Here is an 18,426-nt window from a genome sequence, read left to right on the forward strand (position 1 = left end):
AGAAGCGCGCCCGCCGCGCAGGGGACTCTGGGACCGGAGGTACTAGTTTGAGGCCGGGCGGATGAGGTAAGGTGGCCGCCCCGCCTACTCCCTTAAAGAGATAAGCCCCAGAAGTGCCCGGAGATTCTCGCGGTATTTTGTGCTTTACTTCCTTATAGGAGAACCTGAAGAGCGGCTTCTGTCCGGCCTCCTGTCAAAAACCATGCGTAGAGTTCTAGAAATGGAGAGGACCTTGGTCGTCACTTCGCATTCCTCCAAGGGGACGTCTGAATTTCATTGGGTGTCACTGCACCCGAGAAAAAGAGAGGCTGTCTGTCTTTTGAGGGCCCGGAAATTCACGGGTTTTAATTTACACACGCTTCCGGTCAGTACCCCATGGTACGGCTGACTTGCGCTTACTTCGCTCAGGGTTTCAGCTGGGCAGCGTGACACTGCTAGTCTCTGCCTCCGAGTCTGAGGCCAGGACACTGTGCCCCAAACCCTAGTGGGCAGAGAATGGGATGCGTGCTGTTCTTGGGGACCTTCCCTCATGGCTGCTTCCTGGCCATGTGGCTTTCCCACAACTCTATTTACTAGAGGAACTGCGAAGTGGAAAGTATAAGGACAGAAACGAGCGATCTAAGAACATACGGGCACCGGAGCTACATGAGCACCAAGAAATGCTTCTTAGCGGTGGTCTGGGAGCGCCGCCGTAATGACATGGCTCTTTAATTTTCTGGCAGGAATTGGCATACTTTTCCTGCAAGTGCGTTGCCCAGCTGCCAAGTATTGTTCGATGAAGTTGATCCTATCATCAAACCCCTTAGGTTTATTCTAAAGCACAATCCTCGTCATGGTCGTGATTCGAACGAAAGCCCAGTGACCTCTGAGTCTGGCACTCAGTGCCCTTTATGTGACAAATCCTTGGAACCTCTTTTCTCACAGCTCCCCAAAATTCAGCATTTCTTTTGTGTTGACCTTGGGCATTGCTACCTGCTGTTGGCTGAATCAGAGCACCTTCCAAATTCATTGTATAGCCCTGTCCTCTCCCCCACATACTTATAATGTTGAAACTCTGTTCCTTACCGTTTTCTTTTGGGAGGTCAGGAAAGTTAGATGACGTCTGAAGGTGTGTTTGGCACATGATATAACCATGCAAACTACAATAAGGACTAACCTGGCAACATATCTCTATTGGTGCAGTAGTGGCATGGATGTCCCAGTAAACTTTCCTTTTGACTGAAAATAAATTAAGACGAATTCAGATTTTTATAGAAAGATTACAAAATTTGACGATACCAACATAAAATTAGCAAGAGTTACATGCCTGGCTCTTAGGACTCATGAGGTCAGTGGGAAAGGACGGTTATTTAAAATATAGTAGAGACTAGTATGTGTATGATCAGAAAAACTAGGCATGTGGGAAACTTTCAGTAATTCTGTAAATCTGTGACTTTAAAATTCAAAGTTTACTGAAAAGTTTCAACCTGACTCTAATAAAAGCTTGTGCAAAAACAAACAAAACTTCAGAGGAGCCATTCAAATTAACAAGAAATGCCTTCTTAATCAAGTTTTCATATATTTGTGTTGATATATGACAAAATTCAGCTATACAACAGAGATAATTGACCGGTATCCCACAGAGAAAAAAAACCTGGAATTTTTGATCAATGTATTACAATATATTGCATGCTACTGGATACATCGAGTTTAAGACTGGACCTTAAAAAGTCCCTTCCTTCTGTTGACACTTCCCAATTGTATGTAATTCTGCCCCAGCAGCATGTGGTGACGAGAGGAGTGTGGAAAGTTAACTGAAGATCTATATACTTCTGGAGAAGCCCCCACCGTGCTGATCTAAGATTTCATATGCAGCTGTTTTGTACTCCTAACCTCTAACCCACTCCTGTAAGTAAGCCCGGTGAATTTGTTGGTTGCCCAAACGAGATCTGGGTGGGATGTGTCCTTCTTGCCCTGTCTGGAGTGAGTAGGCATCTGTTCATATCTCCCCAGGAAACAGTCAGACAAAACCTAGTCTAGTGTAAGCAACAAAGCGTTCTCCAAAGCATCGTCTTAAGTACTCTCTGTCTTGACATTGCAAATATTTTTATTGTCTTCTATTTCCTTATACAGGTTTGCATAATTTTTTAGTAAGCTAAGCTTGATGATTATATAATCTCTTATTGCTCCTGCCACTTCAAAAACAGTTCCTTATGTGCTCCTTTACTGTGATTTTAATTTAATTTTCCTTGGAAGATTAATTATCAGAATTATTTGAGGTTCATTACAGAGACATATCAGCAAGGATTTGGTGCTTGCTACTATAAAGTCTTGAGGCACCATTAGCCCCAGCCCATTTAAACACCATTTGCCTCTTGAATGTTCTTGGACTTGATAAGTCAAATGAATCCAAAATATAAATCTGCCTGATAGCATTTTCATGGTTGTAATGTTTCCAACACAAGCACTTCCCCCTCCTACTGTTCTCATTGTCAAGGTGGATTTCCTTCTCTGGGGCACTGGATTGGATGAGTTTCTTTGTATCTAGGGCTTTATGTAGTTGGCTCTTCCATTGGATTCTCACCTAAAGTGGACCCTGCACTTGGGCTTTTAGTTGGGCTTCTAAGAAGGTATCAAAACAGATAGTAACTCACCTGATTGACATGGTTTTCCTGCAGAATCAACATCAGTGTCCTGCTCCCCTCTGTAGATGCATACATTCCACCATCTTTCTCTGTATAAGATCTCACTGTCTTACCAGTTATTTAATTCTTCAGAGACCTTGATTTTATAGTTTCCATTACTTGAGATTTTGTTTTAAGCAGAGTGATTTTTGAGCTTCTCATATTACCATAAATGGAACTTTAATACGGATTTTGAAAAGCAAGTCAATATAGAATGTAGACTCTGGAGTCAGACTGTCTGGCTTTATGCCATGACTCTTAACTTTATCTACTCTGTAATATCAGACAACTTCATCATATTTCATTTTTGTCATCTTTGAAATGAGAGAAGTAACAGTACTTTCCCCATAACACTGATAAGATACTTAGTGTCCTTCCTGTCATCTGATAATCATGGTAGACATTAGCTAATATCAGTATTACTGTCAGAAAATTTGGAAGAGAGAAAATGTTAGCTGTCAAGAAACAAGTGATGAACAGACAATAGTTTGAAGTAAAATGGCATAAAAAGTTTTACTTTCAGAGTCTTGAGGTACATTATACAGTGTAATTTGCCTTTCTGTATTCTCATCTTTTCAGAGCAGTGTGTGTGTGTGTGTGTGTGAGAGTGTGTGTGTGTGTGTTTGTGTACACAGCTGTGCCCACAGGACATCTGTAGAGGTTCTAAGGATTGAACTTGGGTTGTCAGAGTTTTGTTGCAAGCACTTTACCCATGCGTCATCTTACCAGTCCTAAAAGTACCATCTTCTACATCTTCTAATTACAAATGTGAAAATGCTTACTTCATAAGTCTTGGACAACATGGAGCAGGGCTTTTCCACCTCTTCACCACTGCCATCTAGGGCGGAGGATTTTGTAGTGTGGGCTTTTCTGGCACACTAGTTGTCAGTAGTATTCTGCCAGCCCAACAAAAATAATAAAATGCCTCCAGATTTCACAAGACATCCCATGGGAAGAAAATGCTTCTAAATAGTGTCAGAGGAACTAGAAATTCACTCATGGTTCTAGTTGCAACAATTACAAACTATTTGCTGGTCACATTGAACTTACTGTATTGTAGGTAGCATTTTGTTCATGTAATAATATGTTATCATTTTGTTGAAGAATATCCCTCTATAGGAACACACACACACACAAGAGGAGGGGGGAGAGAGAGACAGAGAGAGAATCTATGTATATAGGTGTATGTGTGTGGGGGTGTATGAGTGTGTGTGTGTTTCTGTGTCTGAGTCTGTGTTGCATGTACAGAGGACAGAGACAGGCATCATATGATCTCTTCTATCACTCTTACCTGATTCCTTTGAGGCAAGATTTCTCACTGAACTTGAAGCTTGTGTTTTTCAGTGATGCTGGTAGCATGCCCTAGACAATCCTGTCTTCATCTGCCCTCAGCTCTGGACTTACCAGTATGCACAGAACCACATCTGGCTTTGATGTAGATGCTGGAATCTGAATTCTGCTTCTTGTGCTTTTGTGCAGCAAGTGCTTTTAACTGATAAGTCACCACCTTTCCAGCCTCCACAGAGCTAGTTTTAATGAATGCCTACATTAACATGGAATGAATACACCTCAATCAGGAAATCCCAAGGAGACAGAGACTTATTCCAAATAAAACTACACTGTCTTATTTCTTTGGAATAAATCCAAGTGTTAGTAGAATCACTTCTTAAACTGAAATGCAAGTGTTTCTAAGAGATTGGCTGGGTCCTTTTATTCTCCATGTGTAGAAATCCTGGAGTGAGCAGGGAGAAGCTAGTCTTTGACAGCCTGTGGAGCACTCAGTGTCTGATAACCAAGGGCAACCCGGTGAGAGCCACAGCAGGCAGGGCCATTAGTGTTACTGCTCTCGTGCAGGCTTCAGGTTACTGGCATCCTAAGCTGTACAGTTGCTACAGTTATGGGATGTGCCTAGAAGTAGGCCCCCCTTACTCCTTGGTAGATGAAATTGCTGCTTTGATGAAGATGATGGGTCTTGAGCTCAGAGGATCCTGCTCCATAGCACTTGCTTCCAGCACTTTACATGTCTGTGCAGCAATGCACTTAAAAGAAAAATCAGACAATGCTGACTTGAAGAGAAAGAAAAGGGAAAAAACAGATAATGTTGAATTCAGCATTCAGACATGTGCCCAAGGATGCACTAGTGACTTTTAAAACAGATTTAAAAAATCTGCATATGCATATAAAACTGCAAACTTTCCCCAGGGAGATATGAGTGATATCATCTCACCTCAGATAAGACACAATGACAGACCAAAGTTACAGTTCCACCCAAGGCTAGTGCGGGGAGACAAGGAGTTTTTTGAACTTATAGGAGTGTGATTGGAGATTGAGCTACATATGTGAAATGTGGGTGACTCCAAAAAGCTATATCTCAGTACAGATGATAGCTGTACGATGGAACCCCCTTTTCTGTTAGGCTCCCACACTTTATACTCTGTCACCACTAAGACCATGAGTAGAGGAGCAGAATCACATGCAGCTGAAACAAGGCACACAAGACAGTGACTGGAATCTCAGCTCAGGGTGCTCACACTCCATATCTCTTGTTTCTACACAAGGGTCCCTTGCAGGTATCACAACTGCTCTCATTACAGTGGTAATAGCTATTGTGCTCAGAGGACAACTTCCTACAGCAACCTTTTCTTTTCATAGTGGCATCAGGCTGTGAGTACATCTTATGTGAGGAGATAACATTTACAGGTTTGTAGATAAAGGAGCACTTTGACTTAAGATGCTGTGTGATGACTTTTTATTTGAAAGACATTTGTCAGGACTGGAGAGATGCATTGTCAGCTAAGAGCACATGCTGTTCTTCCAGAGGATCAGTTTCCAGTACAGGTCAGGAGGCTCAAAGCCTCCTGTAACTCCAGTTTCAGGGGACCCAACACCCTCTTCTGATCTCCTCTGGCACCTTCATATCTTGTTGTTGATTTTTATAAAATATCCCAAATCTTTGATATAGATGAAGACCCAGGAACCAACACTGTGGTGAAAGCCTGCTAGCTCAGAGAGGCAGAGAACACACCCAGCTGGCTTTCCTACTCCATGAAAGTCCCAGAAGGAGAAAGCTCCTTCTCCTTCTCCACACTGTCTTAAATACACAACTCAAAGGTTCTCCTTTCTCTTTCCTGGGTTTCTTATGCTCACTCCCTGTTAACTGGTTGCTTGCTCCACCTCTTGACCTAGGGTTGACTTTATTTAGCTCTTGTTTACAGAGAGCTCTTGGGTTAAAGGTGTGTGCTAGAGCCAAGCCACACCACAACAAGAAACAGGTGTTTTTTCAGTTCAGATCTCAGGGGTCACAATGTAATCAAATATCCTGCAACAGCATAGACAAACATATCTACATAAAAACAAAATTAATCATAAAACATTTGTCTGAATATTACTAATAAATAATAGAAATTTAACTTGAAGTTAAAGTGGGAAGAATAACCTTTTTAAAGGAGAAATTTACTTTTTTGTCATAGTTGTTTATATATGATGAATATAAGTCAATGGGCAGGCCCTGGAAACATGGTATACATGGATATAAACCAAGGCTTAGAGCATATTTTAATGGCAGAATTAGGAGTACATTACTCCATCTTCAAACACAAAGGGAAGGGACCTAGCACTATCCTACATTTGGTTGAATTGCACACAGTGACATAATTTAAAGAGTTACATTTTGCCAACATAAGAACAGCTCTCAAAGAGAATAAGAGTTTGTTGGGATCCAAGAGTCACTTCATAAACCACATGAACACTGATCTCAGTCAGACATGGACAGTTTATTGAACATATGCCCTAGGACTGATCAATCATGGCCACAGGTCAGACCCGGAAGCTGGCTGCAATGCCAAATCAATTTGTGCCAAGTTATTCCACTGATCAGGATTTAGGAACAGGATTTCCCTAGGAACATGCCTTTGTTCTTTGTTGTATGTTTATCCTGATCCCATTGGTTAGGGTATTCAACTGTGCGGGAAACTTGTCTTGCCTAGCATTCATGTCTTAACTTCCTACCAGGATGTTGGTGACCCACGTGCATGTTTATCAGTTCCTAGGGAGGTCTTGGAGACTTAAACTTTATTTGACCCCTATTCAAAATGGAAGTCTTATTCCAAATAGGTGCAGGTGTCTCTCTTATGGTGGGGTCCATACCAGGGGCAGCTTATAAAGGCAAATACCATAAAAGCTCATACATAGGTGCAGGAAGTGCTGCTGGGTGGTTGGTTTAAGTCCATGCTTATTAAGGCTAACTATAGAAAGCTGTTCTAACTGACTTCTTGTGATTGTTTTCCAAGAACACTAAAGGACAAAGAACATCCTAGTAACAACATAAGAGAAAGTTTTCTTATAACATTAGTAACTGTAGAAAATGGCAGGCTAGACAGATAGCAGTTATGCAGACCTTAACATTTTTTCTAGGCCTTAACAAGTTAATTCTGGAGCCAGATTTGAGTGACCATGTTCAAGAGACACATACCCATGTTACCCCAAATACCATGTTATATAACATGTTAGGAATTTTATGAGATTTTGATACTAATAGAATAAAGAATAACTCAAGCCATTTTGCAGTTACATCAAAGGAAATATCAGGAAGGCAGATTATAGCAAGGCAGACCAGTCTCTGCTTTGGTCTCAGTTGCTCTCTGATGACAGTATTAGCCTTTGGTGGAAGTTAAGAGATCTTGTTTGTACATTCTAAAAGGATAAACACAACAGTCATAAAGGTTGTTAGGTCACACACAAAAGCGGACAATAAATTGGTGACTAATTTGGGGGCTAAAGATAGCTCATGATAATTTGGCTCCCACTTCCTAATCAGGTTTCATTATTTGGCCAGATTCTTACTGAGAATTATTGCATTTCTGACAAACAGTAATTAAATTTCTCCTTTTAAAAGTATGTTTTTGTAAAAATATCTCAAATTACTAAAAGATTATTATTACTTGCTTACAGAGTAAATGAACATTAACCAAAACCAAACAAAGTTGATTGATCAGACTTAAGGGTGGCCTGTTCTGAAATCTTTTAAACATTTTTCAATCATGAACCCTTTTTGGCAGAAAATATTCTATTTGTCCTTGGTTATATAGGTACATACAATAGGTGTACAAATCAAACATTTGCTGATAATATTTTGCTTGTTTATTTTTGTTACAGTCTCACTATGTGGATCAACATGCTCTGAAACTTACAGACAACAAGTTGCTTCTGCCTCTGGAGTGCTGGGATTAAAGGTGTGCCCCAGCATACAAAGTAAATTTGTTTTTACAAACTTTTTTTTTACACATACATCTTTACTACTTACTAATGAGTAAAGCAGAGATGGATATGTTTTTCCAATACAGCTCAATCAAAGATACACTAATTTGATATATGCTAAGGAATGGTAACAGAAAAATATGAAAAGTTTTGCTTTCTGTAATCAAACTGCTGTTTCTATAAGAGTAGAAATTTTTGTACAAAATGTAAAGACACCACAATTCATAACATATAGTAGATGAAATCTGAGCTGAGGCAGTTACTGGCATGAATAGAGCAAAGTACATTTGTAGAGTGTTGAGAACCAAAGCTTATTCCCTAACAATGTCAGAGATAGGCTGTGCTTTTAATTAAGTTTTGGTCAGATTTTGGCCCCCAGGGTTGCCATGCACAGTTTAAAAAGTTTTGATATAATTGAAAAGGCATTTGCAGGAGGCAGCCAGAGAAGCAAGGGAGAGAGCACACCAGCTATCAGTTAGGGAGGCAGACTGCCCATCCCCAGCCATTTTTGTTTATTTACAAAAAACAAAGGTCAGAAAAGTTTCCAATAAGAATTTAACAGATAAGCCATCTTTCCAACCCTGAGCAATATCTTTCAAATAAAAAAGACATTCATGTAGCATCTCAAATTAAAGTTCAGCCTTATCTACAAACCTGTAAAAATTATATCCTGCCACTTGGCAACAAAGACCATATAAAATGTACTCAGACTTAATACTGATAATCATAATAGATTTTAATAGTTTATTACTGGAGCCCAGTGCTCCATGAGTTTCTAAATGTAATTTAACCTGGCATGGTAATGGAATTTAGAGGCATCCAGTCTCGCACTCACTAGAAAATTCCTTTTGGTCAGGATATATCTTTAAACCTAGAAAAGTCTTCTAGTGCCTTGACAAGCTGGTCCTTGTCAAGCTGAATACATAGGTCAGCTTGGTCGGCCGGGGCAATACCAGTCCTCCATCAGAGAGGGCGCTACAGCCCTGTCTGTAGATAGGCCATGCGTGCGACCCAGATAGCTCACGATCTCGATGGGCGACGCTCTGCCTGTTGTCAGGATCCCCTCTGTGGCTGGGATTTGCGGAAGTGTTTCTAGGCGACAGTGCTGTCAGACGACGCCTGCGCACTGGCCGCCGGCGGCGGGGTGGCTGACGCTGCCGGATTGAGGGAGTTCCTGCGGGTGGCTGTCACCGCCCCGTTTCTCTCCCTATGGTGCTCTCCTGAGGCCAGCTGCCTGCGGGCGTCGCCCCGGGATGGAGCACATCCGGACAACCAAGGTAGTTGGCGGGAGATCCTCGCAGCTGCCGGGGTCCATCCCGCAGAGGCAGACGGGCAGTTTGGGGGTGCGGGGCCTCCGTTGCGGGCCGGCAGTTTGGGGGTGCGGAGGCCGTGTGGACGGCGCAGGCGCCTTGGCAGGAGGTGCTTGGGGAGTCGGCAAACGGCAGCCGCCCAGCGAGCTTTGCTCTTTTGAACAAGACTGGGGCTGCTTTTTAGTTTGGGGGCTTTCGGCCGATCGCCGCCTGACTCGCCCCAAGTCGGGTGAGTCCAGTTTCCATCAGTGCTGTGCTGTTGTTCATGAACCAGTCTTGCTCTGGTTTAAGTGCCCCGCCCGCTCTTTTCGCGGTGTAAATGTTAGCGCATCGGAGGCCACTCACTTTTCTAGTTCTCCAGCCACTTAGAGTTGATACTTTTGTGCTTCCAACTTTAGGCATTGTCCTAAGTGTAAGGAGCCAACTTGACAGCAGTTATGCAGATGGGGAAAGAAAGGCTGTGTCATATTGTAAAAGGTCTTTGGAACTTTCCTATAACTGAGCTTGCTTGTCAAGTCTGTGCTTAATTTTTCTGTGTGAAAAGAATTCAGAGAATGGCCAGACTTCAGCCTCAGAAGGGGCCAAAACAGAAATGGAGATCAAAGGGTTTGAATAACCTTTTAAGATGGGAAAAAAAGCAACTTTCTGGGCTTTGCCAGGGCCTTGACTGTCACTTACTGCCTGTTCTAAAGGTCTTAAAGTTACAAGTCGTTTGGGAACAAACTAATTTTTTTTCTTCATTGTTCTTTAAAATGCTTCACAACTCCTGTGTTTTGGATAACATGAATTTTTGTTAGGATTTATTTTGGAGTTTGCCTACACTATTTGTAGTAAATGTGGAGGTGCTTCTTTTCCAAAATTTTGGTTTTTTTCCAGATAGGGTTTCTCTGTGTAGCCCCGGCTGTCCTGGAACTTGCACTGTACACTAGGCTGGGCCTTGAGTTTACAGAGATCTATCTCCCTCTGACTCCAGGTGCTGGGACTAAAGGTATGCACTACTACTGCCTGGAAGATTTTTTTTTCCTTTAAAGAGAGGGGAAGTTTAAGTTGCTGACACTTAAAATTTGAAAATGGGAAGATGATTCGATATCCAGCAGAAGGTGCTAAGGCAGGAAAGAGAGTGAGAGTGGGCATGGGAGCCCTTCTTGTCCCCGTCACAGGGCCTTAACAGCTGTCGGCTCAGAAACTGCCTTCTACTCTGAACCTCATTGCTTGCTTACTGCTGAGAATCAATCTCAATCTCTCTCTCTCTCTCTCTCTCTCTGTCTCTCTGTCACACACACACACACACACACACACACAGAGAGAGAGAGAGAGAGAGAGAGAGAGAGAGAGAGAGAGAGATATCAGTGAAAGCAAATGGAATCTAGTGAATTAAACACACCCTATTCCTAAGTGAATGATGAGAGTGAGCACTGGTGGGAAAATCTTGATGACGCCCTTCATTAGTTAAAAAAATCACCTCTGTCAATTTATGAGGAAAGGATCTGGCCTGTGGAGTGTATAGCTGTATGATCTTGAAGGTTGTTCTTGATTAAACCTTACTTTTCTTGGTGGGCCCAGGCTGCTTTTTGCTCGTGTTTTAGATGTGACTTCTTTACATCTTTTTAAAGGTTAAGAGATTTCCAGTTGGTTTCCAACTGAAGTTGCTTCTTAAGGGAGCTCCTTTGTTATTTTGTGTCACTGTTGTGGCAAGAAGGCATTTTTCTAGAATAGTCTTAAGTGGGTGTATGTAGACTGTAGTGAAACAGAGGTTTTCTGGGAACTAGCATGTACACCCTTGACTGATACTGGGCATCCCACAGCAAGAGCAACATGAACCTCACAATATAGTCTGATAATTGTTATAGAGACTCTACCGTTTCCTTAAATTATGGTTTGGGAAAAGAGCATAGTCTTTCAAAATTGCTTTGAACATAGCCAAGCTTTTGTTTTTATTATGCATACTCTTCATCTAGACATATTTAAATTGCTGCAAAAATTGTTTTAAACTCAGTATAGTTTAGTTGGTATGATCGAAATTGTTTGTAGGGCTGTCAAGATGGCTGTGTGGATAAAGGGACCAGATGCCAAGCCTGACAGCCTGAACTGGTTCTCCAGAACCCACACGGTGGAAGAACAGAACTAACTTCTGAAAGAGTCTCTCTCACCTCCACACAGGTTTCTTGGCCTGTGCATGCCCACCCCACCCCTCAAGTAAAAGTAATAAACATTTTTAATTGACTATGATCATGTATGACTGTACAGTGATTTTTTTAATGTTGTTTAACAGCTATTTTTGAAAAGTAATGATTACCTTCTGTTAGGCAATTATACCAGTGGGCACAGTTATGTAATATTGTCATAATTTCCCAATGTTCACGTTTCACATATATGTTAGTTCATTAGCTCTCATCACCATGATGCTTACGTTTAATTATCAACTTGACACAAGGTAGAATCACTTGGGAAGGAGGTTCCAGTGAAGGACATTGGCTTGTGAGTGATTTTTTTCTTTGTGTCTTAATTAGCTTGGGGTGGGCAGGTCCATCGAATGTGGGCAGCAGCATTTTGTGGTCTGGATCCTGAATGTATAAAAGTCGAGGAAGCAAGGGGACGACATTTGTGCATGCATTCTGTCTCTGTTCTTGACTGTAGATGTGACCAGCGTTCTCACGTTCTTGCTGTGACTTCCCCACAATGTTGGTTGTGATTTTAAGCCAAATAAACCCTTGCTTTATGTCAGAGTGTGTTATCACAGCAATAGACATGGAACTAGGGCCATCATTGATTTTAAAATGGATCCTGCCAGTGGTTTTAGAATCTCCATTTATAGACAAGGAAAAAATTAGTAAGTTTGAATGACCGGTCAGGTTATCCCTGTATAGCAGTTAGAATTTAAACTAATGTCTAACTCCAAAGGCAAGGTATGTTCTTCCTAGCATAAACAGTTGTAATAAAATTGTTAAATTGGTATTCATTTAGAAAACTAACTAAAAGGGTTTCCCTTCTTAGATTTACCATAAGTAATCATTTTGTATTTTTGTTTTTGTATTGTTTAGAGTTATCATTTGCGTGTCCTCTGCTATCAAGTTAAATAACCCTCTAGCTCCAACATTCAGTTGTTAGCTGTGTCATCCTATTTTTATATCACATTTGCCTTGAAACAGAGTCTTTTACTGAACCAGATGTTCAGCCTTTCAGATAGGCTGGCTGAACTCTTTAGATCTCCCAGTGTTGGGGCCAGAGGCACACATGACTATGGCTGGTTTTCTACATGGATGCTGAGGATTCAAATTTAGGTCCTTGTATTTGCAGAGTAAGTACTCTGACTCACTGAACTATCCCCCCAGCCTTGAGACCTTAAGGTTTGGTTTTTTTTAATTATTGTTACTATTTTTTTTTGTTAGATTCATTCATTTTATGTGTAGATATTTTGCCTGCACATATGTTTGTGCACCATGTGTGTGCTTGGTGCCCAAGGAGACCAGAAGAGGACAAGATTCCCTGAAACTGCAGTTACTGAGATGCTGTTTGTGTGCTGAAGCAACAAATACTTTTAACTAGTGACCCATCTTTCTACCCTCAGTTTTGGCTTTAAAGATTTTCATGTGTATGAGTGTTTTGCATGCCTATTGCCCACAGAGTTTAGAAGAAGGGATTCTGCCTCTTGGAACTAGAGTTACGGATGAATGTGGGCCACCATGTGGATGCTGGAAACAAAACCTAGGTCCTCTGTAGGAGCAACAAGTGCTCTTAGCCACCAGGCCAGTTCTCCGGCCCCTGAGATCTTAGATTTTGAGGCATACTTGAATACTTGCCCCAAGTAGGACACCACTTTGGCTGTTAATAACCATCCCAGGTTACAGGTGAGAAACCTGTGGTTTGTCAACATTAAATAACTTGCCCTGTCTCGGTTAGCTGACTAGGAATTAATTATTGGCTTACTGGTTGCTGATAGGAGGTGGGTTCTGAACCTCAGGTCTCTCACATATAAAGCCTTTCTCTTCACCACCACACACCTCTCCTAACAGAATAGTTATCTAGGGAAGAGATTGGAGTGTGAAGGTAGGGCAGTGTGAGCAAGCGCGGAGACGAAGAGATGGATGAGAGAAACTAGGTGGTAAGGTTTTGTGTAGTAGCCAGCTAATCATGAGGATGTTAAGCTAGGGGAAAGTCTGAGGAAGAGAAGCATATATGGATGTCTAGGTAATCATTGAAAGTCTTCGTTGGGGTGAACTTGTGTAAGGGAATACTTCGAGACTCCACTGAGAAGTAAAGGAATGTTAGAGCCAAAGGCCCTGCAGAAAGGTGCATGCAGAAGTCGCAATGCTGAGGTGGGAAAGGGTCAATAAAATGGAGGCTGAGAGTCAGAGGGACAGAGAGCATTTTTCCAGCCCTAATTCCCTCTCTGTGCCCACTGTGCCCCTCTCTGCCTTCTGCTTGGGCCAGGTACTGTTGTACATACTAGGAAAACAGGCGAATGACAGCGAAATACAAGAGCTGCGATGAGAATGTGTGTTTTGGAGTCAAGAGAACAACAGTAGAGTTGATGGATAGGGTCTACTCTGTGTTCGATGGTGTACATGCTGAGAGAGCAAATAAAATGAGCAGGTACCCTGGAGATTACCTGGGTACCACGGAGGAGGGAGCACAGCAGAAAGTTGTGAGTTAAATGTGGAACTGTTCCCAACAGGGGAAGGGGGTTCCCAACAGAGGGAACATTGCCCTTTCAGGGCTAGCAGCTAAGAACTCATGAGAAAAGCTGGAGCACAGTGGGTTAAGGAGATGCCTACAGACTATTAAAATCAGGAGACAGGCAACTTACTGCAGACTTTTGAAGGCCACTGTAAAATCTTTTAAAGTGTGTTTATGTGTGTGTGGGGGACACTAAAATGTACATGTAGATGTCAGAGGACAACTTAGAGGAGAAGGCTATTCTATCACATGGGTCCTGGGGTTGGACTCAGTACATTGGGCTTGGCAGCAAGTGCCTTTATCCATGGAGTGGTTAGCTGCCTTTGTAAATCTTTGCTTTCACTCTGAGATAAGAAGCTGTGTGCTCAACATTGCAGAAGAGCAAAGTGAAATAGAACTGAAAAGTTCCCACTGGATTTATGATTCAATAATACTCTTTTTCCTTCTTAAGAAGTCCATAATTGCTTCACTAATAATGTACGCTGCCAGACGTCCTCCGAGCTGAGGACACAGGATCGCAGAGCCAATGCCCTCACTTACTGTCTGCCTCACGCATGCCAGTGTAAAGTCCTCTTTCTTATCCACAGCTGGTTTTTCTCAGATTCTGTAAAGTCTCAGGAGCTATATAGCTAGAGAGAGGGAGCACAGGCCTCCTAGTAGCTGACCGCTTTCTGCACAGGAGCCACAGCCCACAGCATAACGGAGCTATAGAGTAATTGCTAGTCTTGATCACAGAAGTTTGCTCGAAGAGAAGGAAAAACAGGTGTCTGAACTTCTTATACTCTAATTTTCTGAGTATGATGGCTTGTGTTTTTCATATCCAGTGTCTTAATCAGTTAAGTCTGAATTTCTCCTGTAAGCCACAGAGTGACCACACCTCCCAGTTTCTTTCTCCTTGCCCCATTGCTTTTTGTTCTTTTGCCATTTGTCTTTCCCCATTTACCTTTTGCTTCCTAAGGATCCTGAGGCTGTTTTATGGTACCTCAAATAGCGACCTAAAATAGTTGTAGTTGCTTCTAAAACAGGTGCCTTAAAATATCTGGGAGAAATGGGAAGGCGCCAATGAGCTCTGGTGTGGCTTTTAATTTGTTTTTCAATAATTGTACCAAAGAAAAGATTTTGGAGGAAGATTTGCAATAAAGGGCAGAATAATGAGTGTGTTTCCCAAACTACTCTTTCTCCAGAACTTCAAGCCGAAAGTAAATGTCCTGGTTTAACTTCAGATTAATGTCCTCATTTGCTCTGTCCATATGCTGAGACACTGTAGAAGCTGCTGGTTAGATGTTATGAGTTACAGTGTTGCATTTCCTTGGTTTGATGTAACCTGGCTCTTTCTAAAGTAGTGATTAACTCTCCATCAACTGTACTCATGATTGGCTTTGCTAACTCACTTTCTCCTGTCTGCCCGGTCTGACAAGTCAACAATAATGAATAAACAGTATCCCTTCATTTCAGATTTTTCTTTCTTTTCATACCAGTTCTGTTATTAGACAAAAATGGGCTTCCTATCTGCCCTGTTTCCTCCAGGCTCCATTATCTCTCCCAGCCACACCTACAAGGTTTCTTACTCTGTGATGGTTACACCTACCCAGCCCCACATTGTCTCTGTGTTGATACTGCAGTGCTGCTGTCAGTACCTATCATGGACTACTTCACTTAAAGGCCTGTTTGTGTTTCTTCATCAGATGAAATGCTAGTGTGTCTCCTGCACCGAGAATTCCATTTTCTCTGTATTACTCTCAGTGAAGAGAGTGCTTTAAATCTTGTTCTCAACACTAGGCATTAGAGAAAGTGTATTTTACAGCTTTATAGTACATTAAGTACTAAATTTTCTTGGTTTTTTTTTAAACAAATTATTTTGTGTGGAGGTGGGACAGGGTGGGATGAGGGATATGTACTGTTGCACACATGTGCCATGGCACGTGTGTGAAGGTCAAAGGATAACTTGTGTCTGTTCACTCTTTCCACCATATGTGGACCTACAAATTGGACTCAGATGATCAGGCTCAGATGGATCTTAACTTGCTTCTTAACTTGCTGAGCCATCTTGCTGGCCCTTGAAATTGGTTTTTAAACACCATGTACATTTTTCCTTTCTCATTTTGAACTTAGTTAAAATGAGGACTAGCAGCCTCAAGCTGCCTTACCAGATAACTGCAGTAATTTTTGCAAGCATTTATTTAGTTTATTTCAGCATCTCATTGCTTCTGTTTATAGGGCACAAAGGGTACAACACTTGGCATTCATTATCTAATCTGGTCCTCTCTTAGGAGTAGTTGCTTTTATTTTAAAGACATGGAAATGAGACCAAATAGATTAACCTTGAGTTTATAGTCAATAGATTTTTTACTGAGAGAACTAGTAAATTCCCTTTTCTTAGTACTATGTATTTATGTGCATGTTCAAGAACTTGGAGTGAGAGTGCATGCCTGTCTGTGTTTTTTAAAGGGCTAACATTATAATAAAATCATTTTAAAAGTGGGAGATTTAGACATGCTAAACCTTAAGTATTTAGGGCACTAGTCTAAAGGTGTGTGAGTTGAGGAGGAGCAGGGGGAGAATTCAGACTGAGAAGTAGAAGGAAAACTGTTGGGTAAGAATGAGCAGAACTTCTTAAATACTGTCTTGGTCTTATTCCTCCATCACATGGTAGAGTTGAGTTGTGGCGGGGGACTGACACCTTTGCAGTTTGGGAGGTTATTCCAATGAACAACTGGACCTTGAATCTTGAACAGAGCTAACCAAATTTAAAGATCCAACTTTGAGGGCAGGAAGTATGCATATAGATTATTGCATTATTTTCGACTGGAATTTTCACCTTGATGTAGACCCATAAGAATCCCATAGTTTTCCATAGTGCTCAGAGAAAGCATTTGTGAAGTATTCTATAAAGTACTCTAAAACAGAAATTTTCTCTGAGTAATGATATGGGGACAGAGAATTAGACTTCCCAGTAAGAACTGTATTGCCAAAGTAAAGAGGTGGATAGATGGATGGACAGACAGATAGTAGAGCAAGTTTAACAATCTGTTCCCTAGCAGTTTTTCTACTTATTTTTAATTTATGGTTCATACACGGATTCCTGAATGAGTATTTCCTGGTCAGCCACTGTAGAAGGTAAAGGCAGCATAGGAAAATAACAGAATAATGAGATAAAGAAGAATCCTATTTTATAAATCTCTTTAATGATTTCAGCAAGGGACCACTGGTATACTGTGGCCATCTTCCATTTGTTTTTCTGTTCTGAGAAGTAAGCTCTCTGTGGCAGTTCATCTGAAGTGAGTAAAAATCCATTGTATCAAATACTATTCTAGCCACCAAGAGGGATTCAGGAAGAAAAAAAGAGACAGTGCTTGTCCTGAGATATATACTAGTTTTCAGCAGGAGAAACAGACACATGAGCATGCTTTCACTTTAGCATACTAAGTCCTATGATGTTGGTGGAAGGAGCAGTGCTTGAAGTAGCTGAGTAGGTGAGTCAAGAAGTCAGTAGGATGGTTTCTAGTGCTGACAACTTGATGTGGACATTAGTCACGTATGAAATGCAAACTGAGAGGGAGGAGGGAAACGAGCAAAGTGTGACTCTTAAGATGTTCAAGTGCAGATAGCATAATAGCTGGCTAAGTGGTCAGTTGGGAATCAGACCGCACAAAGTTGGAACTGCTGTCCTGGTTCTATGTAGTGTCCAGTTGTATGTAGGTAGTAAGTGCTACTGGGGTTGTGAAAATGAAAATTAATAATATATGTCAAGCATTCATCATAATACTATGTCAGGAAGTACTCTTATGTGGGTAGCAGACAGTAAGAACTCAGAGTTCAGTCAGATTCCGGGGATCACTAGCAAACAGGCTGAAATAATGGTAATGAATGAGATTCATATAGAGAATAGAGCCTTAGCTCCCAAAGTGAGCCTGCCTGTCGTGCCTCCGTCCCAGGTCACAGGAGGCTGCAGCAAGAGGCTGAAAATATCCAAGGCCGCCTGGGCTACCTGGCAAAACTATCTCCCTGACACCCCTCCCCAAAGGGGAATGGGCCCTTGAGCAAAAGTAATAGTGAATAGCAGATGAATCTTCATCTGGGTGTGTAAGATGCCTTCCTGACTTTTTTCCTATTTTTGAAACCGGCTGTCTATGTGCACTAGTTTTGGTAGAGACATAAGCTGCACTTCCCTGACTGGGGCACTGCAGGAGGCCAGTGCAACATAGGACATAGTATGTACTGGGAAAACAGAGTAGTGAAGGACCAGGAGTATCAGAATGAAAACTGAGAGACTGTTTCTCGTATAGACAAGCTTTGTAAGAAATTGTACCTTACAGAAAAAAATGTACCACAATTTGAGGTTTAGGTGAGACAAATTTACTGTCTTTTAAGGATTTACAAACCAAGAAACTTCTCATGGACTTCCTTTTAAAGTTGACTTCCTGTTTGTTCATAGCCCCACCCTTTAAAACTCTCTTTTATTTTTTCTGAGGAGCTCTTTGAAGTTCTACAAATCATTGACCTTTCCAGTGGTCTTGATA

General features: G+C 41.6%; 1 protein-coding gene across 1 annotated transcript in view; it reads left to right on the forward strand.

Annotated features, from left to right (window-relative positions):
- Positions 1-9,083: 9,083 nt before the first annotated feature.
- Mtmr6 (myotubularin related protein 6) overlaps positions 9,084-18,426 on the forward strand; it is a 36,996-nt gene continuing 27,653 nt past the window's right edge. Inside the window, exon 1 of the mRNA XM_028785874.1 lies at positions 9,084-9,196. Within this exon, the coding sequence (XP_028641707.1) occupies positions 9,173-9,196 (24 nt within the window). The 5' untranslated portion in view covers positions 9,084-9,172. The remainder of the gene's footprint in view (positions 9,197-18,426) is intronic.

This window comes from Grammomys surdaster, unplaced genomic scaffold, assembly GCF_004785775.1.
Source record: "Grammomys surdaster isolate TR1022 unplaced genomic scaffold, NIH_TR_1.0 125357, whole genome shotgun sequence".
Lineage (NCBI taxonomy): Eukaryota > Metazoa > Chordata > Mammalia > Rodentia > Muridae > Grammomys > Grammomys surdaster.